The 21960-nt window shown below is 42.6% G+C and overlaps 1 protein-coding gene and 1 long non-coding RNA gene across 12 annotated transcripts in view; one reads left to right on the top strand and one right to left on the bottom strand.

Moving 5' to 3' along the window:
• Positions 1–3847, bottom strand: part of LOC122884773 (echinoderm microtubule-associated protein-like 6) — a 107419-nt gene extending 103572 nt beyond the window's left edge. For 4 of the 11 annotated variants that reach the window (XM_044215099.1, XM_044215101.1, XM_044215100.1 and 1 more), the window contains exon 1: positions 65–1600. In XM_044215099.1, the coding sequence (XP_044071034.1) occupies positions 65–261 (197 nt within the window). In that variant the 5' untranslated portion in view covers positions 262–1600. Of the gene's footprint in view, positions 1–64; positions 2960–3127 lie in introns of those variants that run through there. The other 7 variants (XR_006379972.1, XR_006379971.1, XM_044215108.1 and 4 more) reach the window with 7 other exon arrangements.
• Positions 3848–11210: 7363 nt separating this feature from the next.
• On the top strand, positions 11211–12882 carry LOC122884772. Its single transcript, XR_006379970.1, has 2 exons — positions 11211–11721; positions 11819–12882. It is a non-coding gene; the product is annotated as an uncharacterized LOC122884772 (long non-coding RNA).
• The last annotated feature ends 9078 nt before the right edge of the window (positions 12883–21960 follow it).

The raw sequence follows: 21960 nt of genomic DNA, 5'->3' as shown, positions 1-21960 counted from the left end.
AGTTTGTACCGGTGTTTTCTGCAGCGCGGCTCTGATTGTTCACAGGCCGCAGGTGCGGTCTTACCTGATGATGTCATCGTTGTGCCCCAGGTAAAACTTCTGGCTGTGCTCTCTGGTGTTGTAAACCACGCCGACCCCGGCCACGAAGTACACCACCTCCTTCCCGACGGTGTAGTACAGGTTATTCCGGCACTGGTGGCCCCGGTACCCGTAGACCCAGTCCAGCCGGAGCCGGCAGCCCGGGGCGCTCCGGTCCGACATGTTCACTCATCTGACGGGACACCGTGTCCGCCGCCGCCGGGTCACTGCGCGTCTTCTTCTGGGTCAAGGTGCTCCAGGCCAGAGCAGCAGAGTTATCATCAGCTGGTTCTGGAGGTTTTCCTGCTGATAGGATGCTTTCCTTCTGGGGGGGGAGGGAGGGGTATTTTTTTTTTTTTAAAGAAAACAGTTTAACTTCGGGCTTTTAAAGGTTCTTAATTTCCTTGTTGCTTATTTACTTTCCACAAAGAGCAGAATTAGAGCAGAGGACATGACGTGCAGGCTTCAGCCTGACGTGAAATCCTGAATTATCAGCATTTTACAGCGATACTGGTCTATCCTTGTCCACACAGGAAGACCGAGGAGGTAACACATATAAATTCATGCAATGTCATTTTAATTGTGTTTCTGTAATCTTCTGTCTGAAGCGAGCCCCACCGCGCCTCGTGGTGTTTTAACAGCTGAGACAGGAGACCAACTTTTTGCTGTATTTCATGACTTTAGTTTCCCCATCTAAGGGGAGCTTCTTGTGGTTTTTATTTTACCTTCCCCCCCCCCCAAACACCAGAGGAAATAAAAAAAATGGACAGAAACAGAGAAAGCATCCTGACGCGTCTGGAAAGTTCTGTGTGCGTCCAAAACAAAAAAACAGCAAAATGAACACAACGGATGGAGGATTCTGCTCCTGGAAAATATAATCCCTCCTCACACTAATCCTCCACGGGCACGGGTGGGTTTTCTCCCGTATCCCCTTCTCTGCGGTCGCGTGATAACGCACCAGGTGGACCAGGTGCCACCGGAGGAAAACGCGCACCCATTCACAAATCCGTGCGTGCGTAAAAATCCACCGGAGTCAAAGGAGGACTCCGGTAATCCAGAATCTCAAAAAAATAAAAGAAGCGGATTATTTATCCACTGGGAAATGATCGGGCAGTTCCGGAGAGAGCCGGAGAGAAAGAGGCGGAGGGAGCGAAGAGTTTAATCCCCCCGCAGATGATCCAAGTTCAGCGGGCAGAGGAGGGGAGAAGCCCCGGGTTCAGACCGCAGCATCCCGCCGAACGACGCGAGAGGAAAGTCCAGATTCCCGGCAGGAGGAGAGCATCCTCCCGCTGCAGCTGAGTCCCTCCACCCGCAGACAGGTGCGCAGACAGGTGCGCAGACAGACTCCGCTGATCTGTGAACCGGACTCCAGACCCTCCCTGACTGCAGAGTCTCACCACAGTGATGTTTTCTCGCTGGTTTTCGGGCTGACAAGCAGAAGCATCAAGGAAACACACAGCAGGCCGTTAGATAACGTTTCCGGTGTGAAACCTTCAAAATAAAAGCCCTTTGAGGGAGGGAGGGCGGGGATGAAACATATTGTCATATGTTGTGTGAAATATAATATTTAGATGACAAACATCCGAAAGAGGAGACACGACTACACACAGTTATTTAAGAAAAGTTAAACTGTAGCCTAAAGTATGTCTGAGTGTGTGTGTGTGTGTGTTCATTTCTCTTTTCACAACAGGTATTAAATTTCAGCTCTTATCTCACATTTTTTTAAAAAGTGTTCCATTTTATTTCATTCTGATTGTTTTTAATACGAAAATATTCATCAATTAGTCGAATCTCTTGGTTTCAACACGACAGATAATCTTTGATTGTTTCATGTTTAAATGTGTCACATTCCCGTATTTAACTTTGAAAGTCAAATCTCTCCCACTTCCGGTGTTATTGTGGTGAATTGTCACGCGCTGCCGGGAGGTAGAAGTGACGCACTGAGAGAAAACACCCCGGCTCCGCTGGAGAGGACGCACGGCCGCAAAGGATTGTGGGATTCTGTGTTTTTTATCTGTTCATCGTCATTCATGTGTTTGTTTGTTTTTTTTTTTTAAATCAGCGAGGAAGTAAAAAACTACAAATCCCAGCAGCAGCGACTGAGGAGCTGTCCGAGGTGCTGAATGGGGAGAGAAAGTTATAATTTAATTTATATAAAACATTTCATTACAGTGCAAACAGCAACATGTACGTACACAGAGAATTTAATAAATACGGGGCAAGAAAATGTAACGACAACAAAAGAAAAGAGTGAAAGGAAATTATTAAAATTGTTTTAAAAAAACAAAGCAATAAAAATGTATTTTTTATCAGTAGCAAGAGGAAAAACCAGTCCACGGTGATTCAGGGGCCGACTGGCAACAGAAAGCGGCCCCAAATCTGACCTGACATAACATGTTTGTCCGTCAACAAATCATTCATTTTAATTTTAAAACAATCTGTTCATTTGTACAGTTTGTGTTAGGCTAATGTGTAAAACGATCCGAGGTTTTCCTGCCCATGTTTGTCTGTACAAAAAAAATCTAAGTTGAACTAATGTAACGATCACCTGACACCTACATTTTACACAATTATCAGAATTATTTTAAAATATTAAAAACAGAACTAACGTAGACCCAGCAGACTCAGCACAGTGTTCACACTATACTTACTGCAAACTCAATTCACATAAAGAACACTGTATTTAGATGGTTTCACAACAAAACAAAAAAAGCATATTGCGATTTCCTTTCTGAAGAATGCAAAATGTCGGGGCTTCATGTTTCTGAGATCCTACCATGAGTGGTGGGATCACAACAGGCCAGAAAGGATCCCCTGCATGGGGTTCAGGTCTTGCAGTCCTGTTTGGTTGCCCTGGTTCAGGTCACAAACAAACACAGACCTAAAAACAAGTGTTAAAACAGTAAAACACAATCGTCTCGTTTCCCCACGCTGAGTTGTGTGACATTTTCGGATTTTTATATTCACAAAATTCAGAACACAAGTGTTTTTATGCCACAGCGCGCACACTGACTTTCTAATGGAAAGGAGCACTGAGGAAAGAACCTACCCGACGCTGTCAGGAGGCGGAGCAGCAGCGCACCTTTCTGCTACCTGGTCTGTCGCGAGTTTCCTCTCAGCTGTCATCAGCACGAAGGCCTCCAGATGGCCCCGAGACGAGGTGCGTCTTCATTGTCGAAAAGCTCCTCTCACGGTGCCAAGGACGCATCCGTCAACGAGTTGTCCTCCCCGTCGTCACCAGGTTCCTCACCTCTGAGGTCACAGCCCTGTCATCAAACCTGATTAAATACCCGCTGAGACTTTCCAAGGCAGAGTACCTCGGATCCAGGTGTGCAAAATCTGTGCAGATGGCTTCATTTGATTCAACCCGAGAGCTGACGTAGTCTGCCTACACCAGATTAAGGATGTGCGCACAACACCAGACGTGCACCTGATTTGACTTCTCTGATAACAACGAGGAGAAGGCCTCTGTCAGCGGCAGCACGTTTACCTCGACATCGTCCAGAAACCTGTGCCAGTAACTTCACAAATGCCTCCCCTGTTGTTACATCACAGTCAGCGACAGCAGTGAGCCTCTAACGGACAACATCAGCGACACACCTGAGGATTACTGAGCGTTGCTCCTCGGAAGCGAGGTCCGGAAAACATCCCAGCTTCCCTGCTTACGGTCTAGACCTGCAATGACATTAACTTCTGTTATGAACTGGCGCCATTAAATAAAACTGAACTGAATGTGATGCAAAACTGAAGTTGGAGATTGATGTTTCTGCGACCTTCTGGTGATTTTGACTACCAGCTTGTAAATCCGTCCCACTTTGATCAATAAAAAGCCACAGATCTTGTCACCTTTAATTTCAGAAACAACCTTTGGCGCCCCCTAGAGGAATCCAAAAGGATCCCACGTGTAATAATCCAAACTACCACGCCTGTCTTCCCTCTTCCGACTAGCCGACGAAACATTTGAAATCACAAAAATGAGGTTCAGACACAAAGACATCAGAACGTGGTAAAACAGAGGACTGAGGCAGCGTGAGCAGTGAGGAGAGACTGGGCTCAAAACCCTTAAAACAGCATTATTTTCAGGTTTTAATATGAGTCTACGCTGCACCACTGTGGGCTGAAGTGGAAACTGTGATCCCTGCAGTGGATGAGATGAGTTTCATTATAACGGACCGTCTGGGAATGACAGTTTGTGTTTGCGTGGGCCGGTTTGGAGTCTTTTGTTTTTTACGTTTACCTCAGACGTAATAATCACACCCGACAGAGCTGTATAAAAACCCATAAGACACCCAGAGTGGGTGGATTCAATAACACAGTATGATCAGCTCGTGTCTGACACGCAACAAAAACCGAAACCTTACAAACTACTCGAGGGCTGCCGTGTTCCTGTTATTTTGTCCGCTCCCTGTATCTGCTGTAAAATGTGCAGAATTTATGCTTTATGGATAAAAACACATTTAAAAGTCTGTTTTTCCTCTGACATGATTATGATTTTGTTCTGAGTACCCCAGCAGCTCAGCTTCCCTCATCGGAGGCGCAAACATTGACCCCTGCGAAATTTCCAGACTCCTATGCAACTTGCACGACTCGGCCTAATGACACAGGTCATTTTTAGACATTTTAATGCGGAAAAGTCACATATTATATATATATTTATATATATATATATTTATATATATCTTAATTTTAAGACTCCAAATAATTGTTAAATCAAAAATCTCTTATGTAAGTATGCAATGTAAGCATCCACCGGCATCCCTAAAATACTGACATCAGCGTATTCAGTCACAGGTGTCATTTCAAGGCCTATGCTGAAAAGTCATCAATGTCCGCTACATGTGTTGTAGTTTGTAAATATCGCTTTGTGCTACTGAACGCGTCCTGTTCTCCATCTAACGGGACAGCACAGATGTGTAATCTTGAATGTACTAACTGTCGGGGCTTAGCTGATTCTTCAGTGTGACATTTTGTGTTATTTTATTTCGCCGAGGCTTTTACAGAAAGGTAAGGACGCAGAAAATGTTCATTAACATATTCACAAGTGAACCACTCTATTGTCCTGTTGAACCTATATTTGGGGGAAATGAAAACCAGCGTAGTTATGGGATGGATCAGGACATGTTTTCCTACATATCCCGAGCACCAGCGAACATCTGTATGATGTATGTCTGTACCGCATTTCTAGCATAAAACTGAAACCTGTCAACTTAAAGACACCTTGCACATCTCTGTTGCTGACTCGTTTTCAGGTGAAGATGGAGGAGAAAAACCCTCCACCTCATAACTTGTGTTAGAGCATAGGTGTCAAACTCTGGCCAAATTTGGCCCGCAGTGTAATTATATTTGGCCCGCGAGGAAATACCAAATGCAAAAACGCAAAAAACTTTCGGCAGGACGAGAGGCACATGGGAAGGCCTCGGCAGGGAGGATGAGGAGAGGGAGATGGTGACGGTGGACGAGAGGCGCACAGGGAAGTCCGAGAAGTGCAGCAGAGAGCGGATCCTGAAATATGAGGCCTGGTTTGAAAATATGTTCAACTCAGGGTTTTGGTCAAAGTCTGAAGAGGTTAGAGTCCAGTTGGAATACTCACTGTGTCACGTTAACAATATAAAATAATGAATGCACGTCACTTGTCGCTGATTTTTTTTTTTTTTTTTTTAAACAGCTTTGAAATGCGGAAAGGGCTAGCAGGACATGCTATCCGAAAATGGCCGAGTGATCAGGGTTGCCCAAAAGTAGCCCAATTCTGCAGGAATAAAAGGTAAAAACAAGGAAATGCTGCAGCTTCACTTCTATTTCTATGCAAACAATGGTCTCTAATACATAATGAACATTTCTTTTAAAAGACATGAAGATTTTAGTTAAAGGAAATCAAATGTCAGTTATTTGATGATGACTATGTTTTTATGGGATGAAAATAGGGAAAATAGTTAAATTAGTGTCTAAACTATCAAGTCTAACTCTAAATATTAAAAAAAACACTCTTTTTCCACTTAAAGATGAATATATCCATACAAAAAAATTCAAGGTATGTCATGAATTTTGAAATGTGATTGTGTAAAAAGTATGAAAGATATGAAAAAGTTGAATTAATGTGAGAAAGTCTGTGAATGTATGTATTAGTGGGAAGAGCGTAAAGATGAGGGAGTTTGAAGTGCGTTCTGCCATTGTAACTTAACTTCAAAGTTCAATAAAGTTTTAAGCCAGAATGTATGAAACGTGGAACATTTTGACATTTTTGGGAGTTTCTAGCTGAAAGTATGATGTAATAGATAAGAGCTGAAAAAGCTTGAAAAACATTCTGAAACATCCTTTGTGACATCACTTCCTGTTGGAACCAGTTGGCTCGATCCTTTGATCTGAACTTCCGTCAGTGACATCGTTGTGATGTCATGACGCAAGTTTATAAATACACGTGGCTTTACAGAGAAATAGTTCAACAGTTTACAAGTATTTGTTACTTACAATCGCCAAAACAGCCAATCTGTGAGATTGAGATTCTCCGCCAGACTATGGATAAACATATACGTCACAATGAGAGACTGTGTAGCAAAAACAGCTTACTTGAGCTACGCAATGTGCAACTCGCTCGTGAAAATAATCACCTGTCCATTCAGAATAAGATACTGAAGAAGGACAATGGGGAGCTGAAGAAGGAAAATGGGGAGCTGAAGAAGAAAAATAAAAATGGAGAGCTGAAGAAGGAAAATGGGGAGCTGCAGAAGGAAAATGGGGAGCTGAAGAAGGAAAATGGGGAGCTGAAGAAGGAAAATGGGGAGCTGCAGAAGGAAAATGGAGAGCTGAAGAAGGAAAATGGAGAGCTGAAGAAGGAAATTGGGGAGCTGAAGAAGAAAAATGGGGTGCTGAAGAAGAAAAATGGAGAGCTGAAGAAGAAAAATGGAGAGCTGAAGAAGGAAATTGGGGAGCTGAAGAAGGAAATTGGGGAGCTGAAGAAGGAAAATGGGGAGCTGCAGAAGGAAAATGGGGAGCTGCAGAAGGAAAATGGGGAGCTGAAGAAGGAAAATGGGGAGCTGCAGAAGGAAAATGGGGAGCTGCAGAAGAAAAACAGGGACCTGCAAACAACGCTGGACAACTACAGCCATAAATTACAGAGGGAAGCCGTGTGGAGGACGAAAAAGGCTTTGCAAGAGGAGAACGAGAGGCTGCAGGAAACAGTCAAAGACCTAACACAGAAGCTCCAGTACCCGATTTATCGAAGATGGTATGATAGCATATTCGGCTCTAATCAGTCCGAGTCGGAGAAGGAGGGCGAGCAGGAGAGGCAGGACGCACGGGGCAGAGAGGAGGAAACGGAGGGAGAGGAAAGGAAGATGGCGACGGAGGACGAGAGGGACATGGAGAAGGCCGAGGACAGGGGAGAGCAGTGCAGCGAAGACGAGAACATGGAATTTAAGACCTGCTCAGAGTTTTGGACAAACTCTGAAGTGAAGCTGGAAGAGGAAGAGGAGGATGAGATGGACCTTTTCGTGCAGGCTGAAAGCACCATCTGCACTGAGTGGAACACGGGAAAGGCTGAGGGCAGGGAGGAAGAGGAGGATGAGATGGACCTTTTCGTGCTGGCTGAAAGCACCTTCTGCACTGAGGTGGCCGACTCTGGAGAAACCCTCCAGAAAAAGCCTTCTCGGTGGAAGAGATTCTTAAAGTTCTTCACCCGTGGATCCAAGAAGAACAAGAAGAACAAGAAGAAGAAGAAGAAGGAGGAGTCCAAAACAGATGGCGACGGTGACAGCGACCAACAGCACCCACCCAAAGAAGAAGAACCGATACCAGGATGTTCTTACATGAACACCGATGGCTGGGTGGCTTATCCTACGAGGAACCAACCAAACCCAGGAAGGGGGTCCTTGAAGGTTTCTTAGTCAGCGTTTAAGATTTTGGGAGCTTTTCCTTGCCCACTTGACTCTGCTCTTCCAAAGGACTTCATGGGCAGCACAGTGGCTCAGTGGTTAGCACTGTCGCCTCACAGCAAGAAGGCCTTTCTGTGTGGAGTTTGCATGTTCTCCCTGTGTTTGCTTGGGTTTACTCCGGGTGCTCCGGTTTCCCCCACTATCAAAAAAACGTGTTTGTAAAAAGAAAATAATAACAACAACAAAATAACAACAACAACAACAACAACAACAACAATGATGATGAAGATAATAACAATGATAATAATAACAACAAGAATAATAATGATGATAATAATGATGATGATGATGATGATGATGATGATAATAATGATGATAATAATGAAATGATACTAGCCATAAAACAATAATTCTAAAATAAAAATCAATAAATAAAATAACTGCATGTCTTCTTCTTTGGCTCAAAAAGATTTCCACACGTTTCACAAGAAACAGAAAGTTTTTTGTTCTTTCCCCTTTTTTTAACGAGATACAGAAACAAGTCTCAAGTGATTTCCTTTTATTGGGGCTACACTCAACATGATCGTTTATAGGCGCCATTTTGGGGTCCTGTATTCAGTTCTAACAATACATCCATGGAACGAAAGTTAGCACGCTTGTTAGCTCGTTTCTTAGCTTGTTTGTTAGCTACTTCCACGCTAAGCTAAATCTGGAAAAGCTCTTTAAAGCTACGTGTGTTTAGCAAAGATTTTACCTGCTAGGCAGGAAGACCATCACTCCTGCTCTGTTATGCTAAAATGCTGGTTAAATCACTATTATTCATAAAGTCTGACAAAAATCAACATTTAAAACTGTGTGGTCACATCTGTCGCGTACGTATGGAAGTTAGAGCGGTCGCTGTTTTTATTCGAACTTTTATTCGAAAGTAGGAAAAAACGAAATATTCAAATTCCAGATTCAGGTGTTGTGCATTAGGCTATCTGGGTTGCATTTGAATTAATTCAAGCAAATATAGAGTTAGTTCGAACTGGTTCCAACTTGACTTTTTGAAAAAGCGACAGCGTTAATGGAAGTTTAAAATAGATCTTTATTCTGAACTGATCAGCTTAAAACCAGTTCTTTCACAGTGTTTTGTGGTTTATAAAACCGATTTTATTTTCTCTGTGCATAAGAGATGATCAGTGGCTAGCAGAAAAATCCGGCCCCCGTATATTAGAGGCTGACATTTTTTCGGGAATCCTGTGGGTCACGGGATTCGGTCGTGTCTAGATGGTAACACTCACTGGATTTGCGAAGCTCTCGCTAAATGTGTACGTGTTGTTTCTTCATTGTGTGCGTTCGTAACCCTAAACAAGTAGTTTTGTTGCCTAAAACCTAAATGTCGCGAGAGTTTCAGCAAATCCTGGGTCACCATCTAGACAGGACAGGACAGTTTTCCTGTGGGATTCCCGTGTGATGCGAGTCAATTTCACCGGGAAACACAGGTCAGTTTTTATATAGAAATATGCAATTCTAACATGAAAAAACGCTATTTTCTGATTTATTTAGTATATTAAATCGGGAACAGGATGGGACGGGAGTCAAGACGATTTTTTTTTTTTTTTTAACTCTTTGATAGGATTGGGACGGGAGACTTTTGTGGGAGTGGGATGGGACAGGAGTGAAAATCCCTCCACTGTATATGCAGTCCCAGTGGATCCCCTTCTTCTTTTAATACATTCTGTACAAATATCTCAATCACGTGAGCACATGCATCTGCAGCGATGGAGCTATAATGCTCAGGTATTAAAACTGAAAACACAGGATTAGAACAGGTTGCTTTCACTCGCCTACTGACGTTTACTGTGAACGAACGTTAGCAAGCTTGTTAGCTCGTTTGTCGGCTACATCCGCGCTGAGCTAAATAATCTGGAAAAGCTGTTTAAAGCTACATATTTTGCTCAAGATTTTCCACACGGAAACAACTAATCAATGGAAAACTGGGTGAAACGTTTCTTTTCGTAGTACGGCAAACAAAAAAAGTGCTGATGACAGCAACATGTGTTGAGCAGTGCAACGGACAGCTGGTTAAACCTCTGCTCACCTACACTGCATTTTAATGTACACACACTCCGTGTTTAGCTGATTTAATCACCTTTTCTGTTTCTGTTGTCAGACAACAGAATGAACATAAACAGCGATTAGATTGTGGTTTATAAATGCTAACGTATAAATGCCAACTATGACACGACTCCTCCTCTGTTATGCTGAGATGCTGCTTAAATCAGTATTTGGCGATCATAAAGTTGTCAAAATCAACATTAATAACTGTATTGTGTGATCACAGAAAGGGTTAGAGGTGACAGGAAGCTGCTACACAGCCCCTGGACCCTGGCTATTACTCTCCTACTGACATTTACTGTGAGCGAACGTTAGCAAGCTTGTTAGCTCGTTTGTTAGCTGCGCTCCACACACACACACACACACACACACACACACACACACACACACACTCACTGTTTAGCTGCTGTCCATTAATCATTTTTCTGTTGTCAGATAACTTAAGGAGAATTAAAGTATATTTTTGATTGAACATTTTTATGTAGATGAATATTTAAAAAAGAAAGAAATAAATAAACATCCACAGAGCTTTTAGAACGGATGCAATGAGTTTGCTGAACCACCATAAAAACATGGGCTAGTCTCTCTACGCAAAGTTTGAGTCACAACTACTAGTAGCTGCAAAAACAAAACAAGATAGTAACGTTAGCTGCGACTGTGGCCAATTTGGTTCAAGGTAGCTAATAGTCGTAGCTAGTAGTAGTTGAATTAGCACGGTTAACAGCAGCTAACGCTATCTAGCTAGATAGCGTACACCTCGGGGATGTGAAATTGCTACAATATCATGTGACATGACAGTTGCTCTTCTGCACTCCTCCTCGAGGTACTCAATCTTCCCAGTTAGGTCAGTTTTCTGTAGCCTCTCATTCTCTTCTTGGAGAGCCTCTTTCTTTCTCCACATGGCTTCCCTCTGTTGGTCTTGGCGGAGGTTGTACAGCGTCGTTTGTCTTTCCGTGTCCTTGAATCCCATCTCCTTCAGTTTGCAGCGGCGGTAGTGCTCATAATGACGTCGGCGAGTCTGCTCTCGCAGGTCCTCTATGTTCACTCTGATCAGCAGTTTGACGAAGACGCGGCGATTCTCATTTTGCAGCCGCACCGTCCCCCAGGGGTACTGCCGGGCCTTCGCCATCCTGTTCCCAATCTTCACTTCCGATGGATCCTCATTCGGACAGAGACATGCTCCGAATGCCTTGGTTGAAGTGGAGCAGAGGGTCAGGTGAGGGCGGAGAGATACAGGCTGTCTGCCTGCTTTTAACATTGTTTACGGACACCTCACCTTATATGACGCCCATCGCAAAGAAGTCATCAGGTAGAACATTATCAAACTTCTGGGTCGGAGCTGTATGTATAAGGAGCATCAATTATTGCCCTTACACTTACAGCAATAGGCCATCTACCAAAACCTGTTTCAGCATTGAAGGTTACTTCAATTTGTTTTGTGCAAAGAACAGAGGACCCTGTGCAAAAACGCAAACAAACTTTCGGCAGGACGAGAGGCGCACGGGAAGGCCTCGGCAGGGAGGATGAGGAGAGGGAGGAAGAGGAGAGGGAGATGGTGACGGTGGACGAGAGGCGCACAGGGAAGTCCGAGAAGTGCAGCAGAGAGCGGATCCTGAAATATGAGGCCTGGTTTGAAAATATGTTCAACTCAGGGTTTTGGTCAAAGTCTGAAGAGGTTAGAGTCCAGTTGGAATACTCACTGTGTCACGTTAACAATATAAAATAATGAATGCACGTCACTTGTCGCTGATTGTTTTTTTTTTTTTAAACAGCTTTGAAATGCGGAAAGGGCTAGCAGGACATGCTATCCGAAAATGGCCGAGTGATCAGGGTTGCCCAAAAGTAGCCCAATTCTGCAGGAATAAAAGGTAAAAAAACAAGGAAATGCTGCAGCTTCACTTCTATTTCTATGCAAACAATGGTCTCTAATACATAATGAACATTTCTTTTAAAAGACATGAAGATTTTAGTTAAAGGAAATCAAATGTCAGTTATTTGATGATGACTATGTTTTTATGGGATGAAAAATAGGGAAAATAGTTAAATTAGTGTCTAAACTATCAAGTCTAACTCTAAATATTAAAAAAAACACTCTTTTTCCACTTAAAGATGAATATATCCATACAAAAAAATTCAAGGTATGTCATGAATTTTGAAATGTGATTGTGTAAAAAGTATGAAAGATATGAAAAAGTTGAATTAATGTGAGAAAGTCTGTGAATGTATGTATTAGTGGGAAGAGCGTAAAGATGAGGGAGTTTGAAGTGCGTTCTGCCATTGTAACTTAACTTCAAAGTTCAATAAAGTTTTAAGCCAGAATGTATGAAACGTGGAACATTTTGACATTTTTGGGAGTTTCTAGCTGAAAGTATGATGTAATAGATAAGAGCTGAAAAAGCTTGAAAAACATTCTGAAACATCCTTTGTGACATCACTTCCTGTTGGAACCAGTTGGCTCGATCCTTTGATCTGAACTTCCGTCAGTGACATCGTTGTGATGTCATGACGCAAGTTTATAAATACACGTGGCTTTACAGAGAAATAGTTCAACAGTTTACAAGTATTTGTTACTTACAATCGCCAAAAAGCAACCAAAATGGACAACCGACAGCTGATCTATGAGATTGAGATTCTCCGCCAGACTATGGATAAACATATAAGTCACAATGAGAGCCTGTGTAGCAAAAACAGCTTACTTAAGCTACGCAATGTGCAACTCGCTCGTGAAAATAATCACCTGTCCATTCAGAATGGGAAGCTGAAGAAGGACAATGGGGAGCTGAAGAAGAAAAATAAAAATGGAGAGCCGAAGAAGGAAAATGGGGAGCCGAAGAAGGAAAATGGGGAGCCGAAGAAGGAAAATGGGAAGCCGAAGAAGGAAAATGGGAGCCGAAGAAGGAAAATGGGGAGCCGAAGAAGGAAAATGGGGGAGCCGAAGAAGAAAATGGGGAGCTGAAGAGAGCTGAAGAAAAAAATGGGGAGCTGCAGAAGAAAAATGGGGAGCCGAAGAAGGAAAATGGGGAGCCGAAGAAGGAAATTGGGGAGCCGAAGAAGGAAAATGGGGAGCCGAAGAAGGAAATTGGGGAGCTGCCGAAGAAGGAAAATGGGGAGCCGAAGAAGGAAAATGGGGAGCTGAAGAAGGAAAATGGGGAGCTGCAGAAGAAAAACAGGGACCTGCAAACAACGCTGGACAACTACAGCCATAAATTACAGAGGGAAGCCGTGTGGAGGACGAAAAAGGCTTTGCAAGAGGAGAACGAGAGGCTGCAGGAAACAGTCAAAGACCTAACACAGAAGCTCCAGTACCCGATTTATCAAAGATGGTATGATAGCATATTCGGCTCTAATCAGTCCGAGTCGGAGAAGGAGGGCGAGCAGGAGAGGCAGGAGGACGGGCAGGGGCAGAGAGAGGGAAACGGAGGGAGAGGAAAGGAAGATGGCGACGGAGGACGAGAGGGACATGGAGAAGGCCGAGGACAGGGGGAGAGCAGTGCAGCGAAGACGAGAACATGGAATTTAAGACCTGCTCAGAGTTTTGGACAAATTCTGAAGTGAAGCTGGAAGAGGAAGAGGAGGATGAGATGGACCTTTTCGTGCAGGCTGAAAGCACCGTCTGCACTGAGTGGAACACGGGAAAGGCTGAGGGCAGGGAGGAAGAGGAGGATGAGATGGACCTTTTCGTGCTGGCTGAAAGCACCTTCTGCACTGAGGTGGCCGACTCTGGAGAAACCCTCCAGAAAAAGCCTTCTCGGTGGAAGAGATTCTTAAAGTTCTTCACCCGTGGATCCAAGAAGAACAAGAAGAACAAGAAGAAGAAGAACAAGAAGGAGTCCAAAACCGATGGCGACGGTGACAGCGACCAACAGCACCCACCCAAAGAAGAAGAACCGATACCAGGATGTTCTTACATGAACACCGATGGCTGGGTGGCTTATCCTACGAGGAACCAACCAAACCCAGGAAGGGGGTCCTTGAAGGTTTCTTAGTCAGCGTTTAAGATTTTGGGAGCTTTTCCTTGCCCACTTGACTCTGCTCTTCCAAAGGACTTCATGGGCAGCACAGTGGCTCAGTGGTTAGCACTGTCGCCTCACAGCAAGAAGGCCTTTCTGTGTGGAGTTTGCATGTTCTCCCTGTGTTTGCTTGGGTTTACTCCGGGTGCTCCGGTTTCCCCCACTATCAAAAAAACGTGTTTGTAAAAAGAAAATAATAACAACAACAACAACAAAACAACAACAACAACAACAACAACAAGAATAATAATGATGAAGATAATAACAATGATAATAATAACAAGAAGAATAATGATGATAATAATAATAATAATAATAATAATAATGATGATGATGATGATGATGATAATAATAACGATGATAATAATGATGATGATGATGATAATAATGATGATAATAATGAAATGATACTAGCCATAAAACAATAATTCTAAAATAAAAATCAATAAATAAAATAACTGCATGTCTTCTTCTTTGGCTCAAAAAGATTTCCACACGTTTCACAAGAAACAGAAAGTTTTTTGTTCTTTCCCCTTTTTTTAACGAGATACAGAAACAAGTCTCAAGTGATTTCCTTTTATTGGGGCTACACTCAACATGATCGTTTATAGGCGCCATTTTGGGGTCCTGTATTCAGTTCTAACAATACATCCATGGAACGAAAGTTAGCACGCTTGTTAGCTCGTTTCTTAGCTTGTTTGTTAGCTACTTCCACGCTAAGCTAAATCTGGAAAAGCTCTTTAAAGCTACGTGTGTTTAGCAAAGATTTTACCTGCTAGGCAGGAAGACCATCACTCCTGCTCTGTTATGCTAAAATGCTGGTTAAATCACTATTATTCATAAAGTCTGACAAAAATCAACATTTAAAACTGTGTGGTCACATCTGTCGCAGACGTATGGAAGTTAGAGCGGTCGCTGTTTTTATTCGAACTTTTATTCGAAAGTAGGAAAAAACGAAATATTCAAATTCCAGATTCAGGTGTTGTGCATTAGGCTATCTGGGTTGCATTTGAATTAATTCAAGCAAATATAGAGTTAGTTCGAACTGGTTCCAACTTGACTTTTTGAAAAAGCGACAGCGTTAATGGAAGTTTAAAATAGATCTTTATTCTGAACTGATCAGCTTAAAACCAGTTCTTTCAGTGTTTTGTGGTTTATAAAACCGATTTTATTTTCTCTGTGCATAAGAGATGATCAGTGGCTAGCAGAAAAATCCGGCCCCCGTATATTAGAGGCTGACATTTTTTCGGGAATCCTGTGGGTCACGGGATTCGGTCGTGTCTAGATGGTAACACTCACTGGATTTGCGAAGCTCTCGCTAAATGTGTACGTGTTGTTTCTTCATTGTGTGCGTTCGTAACCCTAAACAAGTAGTTTTGTTGCCTAAAACCTAAATGTCGCGAGAGTTTCAGCAAATCCTGGGTCACCATCTAGACAGGACAGGACAGTTTTCCTGTGGGATTCCGTGTGATGCGAGTCAATTTCACCGGGAAACACAGGTCAGTTTTTATATAGAAATATGCAATTCTAACATGAAAAAACGCTATTTTCTGATTTATTTAGTATATTAAATCGGGAACAGGATGGGACGGGAGTCAAGACGGGATTTTTTTTTTTTTTTAACTCTTTGATAGGATTGGGACGGGAGACTTTTGTGGGAGTGGGATGGGACAGGAGTGAAAATCCCTCCACTGTATATGCAGTCCCAGTGGATCCCCTTCTTCTTTTAATACATTCTGTACAAATATCTCAATCACGTGAGCACATGCATCTGCAGTGATGGAGCTATAATGCTCAGGTATTAAAACTGAAAACACAGGATTAGAACAGGTTGCTTTCACTCGCCTACTGACATTTACTGTGAACGAACGTTAGCAAGCTTGTTAGCTCGTTTGTCGGCTACATCCGCGCTGAGCTAAATAATCTGGAAAAGCTGTTTAAAGCTACATATTTTGCTCAAGATTTTCCACACGGAAACAACTAATCAATGGAAAACTGGGTGAAACGTTTCTTTTCGTAGTACGGCAAACAAAAAAAGTGCCGATGACAGCAACATGTGTTGAGCAGTGCAACGGACAGCTGGTTAAACCTCTGCTCACCTACACTGCATTTTAATGTACACACACTCCGTGTTTAGCTGATTTAATCACCTTTTCTGTTTCTGTTGTCAGACAACAGAATGAACATAAACAGCGATTAGATTGTGGTTTATAAATGCTAACGTATAAATGCAAACTATGACACGACTCCTCCTCTGTTATGCTGAGATGCTGCTTAAATCAGTATTTGGCGATCATAAAGTTGTCAAAATCAACATTAATAACTGTATTGTGTGATCACAGAGAGGGTTAGAGGTGACAGGAAGCTGCTACACAGCCCCTGGACCCTGGCTATTACTCTCCTACTGACATTTAATGTGAGCGAACGTTAGCAAGCTTGTTAGCTCGTTTGTTAGCTGCGCTCACACACACACACACACACACACACACACACACACACACACACTCACTGTTTAGCTGCTGTCCATTAATCATTTTTCTGTTGTCAGATAACTTAAGGAGAATTAAAGTATTTTTTTGATTGAACATTTTTATGTAGATGAATATTTAAAAAAGAAAGAAAGAAATAAACATCCACAGAGCTTTTAGAACGGATGCAATGAGTTTGCTGAACCACCATAAAAATATGGGCTAGTCTCTCTACGCAAAGTTTGAGTCACAACTACTAGTAGCTGCAAAAACAAAACAAGATAGTAACGTTAGCTGCGACTGTGGCCAATTTGGTTCAAGGTAGCTAATAGTCGTAGCTAGTAGTAGTTGAATTAGCACGGTTAACAGCAGCTAACGCTATCTAGCTAGATAGCGTACACCTCGAGGGGATGTGAAATTGCTACAATATCATGTGACATGACAGTTGCTCTTCTGCACTCCTCCTCGAGGTACTCAATCTTCCCAGTTAGGTCAGTTTTCTGTAGCCTCTCATTCTCTTCTTGGAGAGCCTCTTTCTTTCTCCACATGGCTTCCCTCTGTTGGTCTTGGCGGAGGTTGTACAGCGTCGTTTGTCTTTCCGTGTCCTTGAATCCCATCTCCTTCAGTTTGCAGCGGCGGTAGTGCTCATAATGACGTCGGCGAGTCTGCTCTCGCAGGTCCTCTATGTTCACTCTGATCAGCAGTTTGACGAAGACGCGGCGATTCTCATTTTGCAGCCGCACCGTCCCCCAGGGGTACTGCCGGGCCTTCGCCATCCTGTTCCCAATCTTCACTTCCGATGGATCCCTCATTCGGACAGAGACATGCTCCGAATGCCTTGGTTGAAGTGGAGCAGAGGGTCAGGTGAGGGCGGAGAGATACAGGCTGTCTGCCTGCTTTTAACATTGTTTACGGACACCTCACCTTATATGACGTCCATCGCAAAGAAGTCATCAGGTAGAACATTATCAAACTTCTGGGTCGGAGCTGTATGTATAAGGAGCATCAATTATTGCCCTTACACTTACAGCAATAGGCCATCTACCAAAACCTGTTTCAGCATTGAAGGTTACTTCAATTTGTTTTGTGCAAAGAACAGAGGACCCTGTGCAAAAACGCAAACAAACTTTCGGCAGGACGAGAGGCGCACGGGAAGGCCTCGGCAGGGAGGATGAGGAGAGGGAGGAAGAGGAGAGGGAGATGGTGACGGTGGACGAGAGGCGCACAGGGAAGTCCGAGAAGTGCAGCAGAGAGCGGATCCTGAAATATGAGGCCTGGTTTGAAAATATGTTCAACTCAGGGTTTTGGTCAAAGTCTGAAGAGGTTAGAGTCCAGTTGGAATACTCACTGTGTCACGTTAACAATATAAAATAATGAATGCACGTCACTTGTCGCTGATTGTTTTTTTTTTTTTTAAACAGCTTTGAAATGCGGAAAGGGCTAGCAGGACATGCTATCCGAAAATGGCCGAGTGATCAGGGTTGCCCAAAAGTAGCCCAATTCTGCAGGAATAAAAGGTAAAAAACAAGGAAATGCTGCAGCTTCACTTCTATTTCTATTCAAACAATGGTCTCTAATACATAATGAACATTTCTTTTAAAAGACATGAAGATTTTAGTTGAAGGAAATCAAATGTCAGTTATTTGATGATGACTATGTTTTTATGGGATGAAAAATAGGGAAAATAGTTAAATTAGTGTCTAAACTATCAAGTCTAACTCTAAATATAAAAAAAAGCACTCTTTTTCCACTTAAAGATGAATATATCCATACAAAAAAATTCAAGGTATGTCATGAATTTTGAAATGTGATTGTGTAAAAAGTATGAAAGATATGAAAAAGTTGAATTAATGTGAGAAAGTCTGTGAATGTATGTATTAGTGGGAAGAGCGTAAAGATGAGGGAGTTTGAAGTGCGTTCTGCCATTGTAACTTAACTTCAAAGTTCAATAAAGTTTTAAGCCAGAATGTATGAAACGTGGAACATTTTGACATTTTTGGGAGTTTCTAGCTGAAAGTATGATGTAATAGATAAGAGCTGAAAAAGCTTGAAAAACATTCTGAAACATCCTTTGTGACATCACTTCCTGTTGGAACCAGTTGGCTCGATCCTTTGATCTGAACTTCCGTCAGTGACATCGTTGTGATGTCATGACGCAAGTTTATAAATACACGTGGCTTTACAGAGAAATAGTTCAACAGTTTACAAGTATTTGTTACTTACAATCGCCAAAACAGCCAATCTGTGAGATTGAGATTCTCCGCCAGACTATGGATAAACATATACGTCACAATGAGAGACTGTGTAGCAAAAACAGCTTACTTGAGCTACGCAATGTGCAACTCGCTCGTGAAAATAATCACCTGTCCATTCAGAATAAGATACTGAAGAAGGACAATGGGGAGCTGAAGAAGGAAAATGGGGAGCTGAAGAAGAAAAATAAAAATGGAGAGCTGAAGAAGGAAAATGGGGAGCTGAAGAAGGAAAATGGGGAGCTGAAGAAGGAAAATGGGAGCTGCAGAAGGAAAATGGGGAGCTGAAGAAGGAAAATGGGGAGCTGAAGAAGAAAAATGGGGAGCTGAAGAAGAAAAATGGAGAGCTGAAGAAGAAAAATGGAGAGCTGAAGAAGGAAATTGGGGAGCTGAAGAAGGAAAATGGGGAGCTGAAGAAGGAAATTGGAGAGCTGAAGAAGGAAATTGGAGAGCTGAAGAAGGAAATTGGGGAGCTGCAGAAGGAAAATGGGGAGCTGAAGAAGGAAAATGGGGAGCTGCAGAAGAAAAACAGGGACCTGCAAACAACGCTGGACAACTACAGCCATAAATTACAGAGGGAAGCCGTGTGGAGGACAAAAAAGGCTTTGCAAGAGGAGAACGAGAGGCTGCAGGAAACAGTCAAAGACCTAACACAGAAGCTCCAGTACCCGATTTATCGAAGATGGTATGATAGCATATTCGGCTCTAATCAGTCCGAGTCGGAGAAGGAGGGCGAGCAGGAGAGGCAGGACGCACGGGGCAGAGAGGAGGAAACGGAGGGAGAGGAAAGGAAGATGGCGACGGAGGACGAGAGGGACATGGAGAAGGCCGAGGACAGGGGAGAGCAGTGCAGCGAAGACGAGAACATGGAATTTAAGACCTGCTCAGAGTTTTGGACAAACTCTGAAGTGAAGCTGGAAGAGGAAGAGGAGGATGAGATGGACCTTTTCGTGCAGGCTGAAAGCACCGTCTGCACTGAGTGGAACACGGGAAAGGCTGAGGGCAGGGAGGAAGAGGAGGATGAGATGGACCTTTTCGTGCTGGCTGAAAGCACCTTCTGCACTGAGGTGGCCGACTCTGGAGAAACCCTCCAGAAAAAGCCTTCTCGGTGGAAGAGATTATTAAAGTTCTTCACCCGTGGATCCAAGAAGAACAAGAAGAACAAGAAGAAGAAGAACAAGAAGGAGTCCAAAACAGATGGCGACGGTGACAGCGACCAACAGCACCCACCCAAAGAAGAAGAACCGATACCAGGATGTTCTTACATGAACACCGATGGCTGGGTGGCTTATCCTACGAGGAACCAACCAAACCCAGGAAGGGGGTCCTTGAAGGTTTCTTAGTCAGCGTTTAAGATTTTGGGAGCTTTTCCTTGCCCACTTGACTCTGCTCTTCCAAAGGACTTCATGGGCAGCACAGTGGCTCAGTGGTTAGCACTGTCGCCTCACAGCAAGAAGGCCTTTCTGTGTGGAGTTTGCATGTTCTCCCTGTGTTTGCTTGGGTTTACTCCGGGTGCTCCGGTTTCCCCCACTATCAAAAAAACGTGTTTTAAAAGAAAATAATAAAAAAATAAACAACAACAAAATAACAACAACAACAACAACAATAACAACAATAATGATGATGAAGATAATAACAATGATAATAACAACAACAAGAATAATAATGATGATGATGATAATAATAACGATGATAATAATGATGATGATGATGATGATGATGATGATGATGATGATGATGATAATAATGAAATGATACTAGCCATAAAACAATAATTCTAAAATAAAAATCAATAAATAAAGTAACTGTGTGTCTTCTTCTTTGGCTCAAAAAGATTTCCACACGTTTCACAAGAAACAGAAAGTTTTTTGTTCTTTCCCCTTTTTTTAACGAGATACAGAAACAAGTCTCAAGTGATTTCCTTTTATTGGGGCTACACTCAACATGATCGTTTCACTTGTGGAAGGAACTAGCTGGCAAATATGTGAGCCTGTACTCAGACACAGCTTAACGCTAACATACAATATAAGTTTTAAGTTGTTAATGTCTGTATGAAAACATTAAAGTCTATCTTATTTTGAGCAGTTTACGTTTGTATGGGTATTTGCACCGAACTTACATTTGTACGTTTTCCATGACGGACACAATACGCCGTTGCACTTGTTCAGTAGCCTAAGTTAGCATCGGTGCAGACAATGGATGTATAAAGAGACAAGACTCACTGTAGGAGCGTTTTATAACCCACTTCCACTCCCTCCTAATCAGTTTGGGATGGCACTTCATGTGGAGGGCTCTCCACGTGGACGCCCAAACGTAGTGGAAGTGGGTAGGGAGAGGGTGTAGGTGGGGGTTTGAGAAAGGCCCTGTGAGTTGTAACGCGTAGGCGCTAAGCCCGTTTATTAAATGCTTTTTAATTTTTGCAAAGCAGTGTGCCTTGGTATTTTTTAGGTTATGACTTATTGATCACTAAGCAAAGTAACCAAAGTAAGTCTAAGCTTTCCTTTTTTGATCTCAAGACAGTAAGTGTTGTTTCACAACAGCTGAACTCACTTTGGTTGTGTCTGACTCCTCCAGGTGAGCACGACGCATTTTAGTTACTTCAGAATGTTTTACGTTTGCAGCTGTAGGACTGTAAAACAGCTGGAAGCAGGAGATGTAGTTTGTTTGATGCTGGAATGCTAATTTGTTGGTCTTAATCTGTATTTTTACATTAACAAACTGTTTGTAGTAGCCTACAAGAGACTTGTTAGATTAGCTTCCTCCAACCTTGTTTCACTTAAGAAAGTAAAGTGATGTGTCGGTTGCGAACGAGCCGACAAACAAATGACACTTTTGAACAGAGCAGAAATATTTTGTTTTATATTGTATCAAACTGAATCGAAATATAATATATTTTGTATGATTCTGTGTAGAGTTGTGTAATTATTTATTAACCACACTATGTCATTAGTAGGGTGTTATTTTTGTTATACGACTAGGATATTCTTGACACATCTCACTTTTTAACCATCAATATGACAGAATATTTCAATGTACAGTGGTATGAAAAAGTGTTTGCCCCCTTCCCGATTCCTTAATTTAAAAAAAAAAAAAGTAAACACAAAATTACTTTAAATACTTATATACTTTGAGCCACGTCCTAATTGGGATTTTAACTGAACGCTTGAAGGCACTTCTTCATGTT

This window comes from Siniperca chuatsi, linkage group LG11 (assembly GCF_020085105.1).
Source record: "Siniperca chuatsi isolate FFG_IHB_CAS linkage group LG11, ASM2008510v1, whole genome shotgun sequence".
Classification (NCBI taxonomy): Eukaryota; Metazoa; Chordata; class Actinopteri; order Centrarchiformes; family Sinipercidae; genus Siniperca; species Siniperca chuatsi.
Note: the sequence above shows the minus strand (reverse complement) of the source record. Positions and strands in the feature narration are given on the sequence as shown.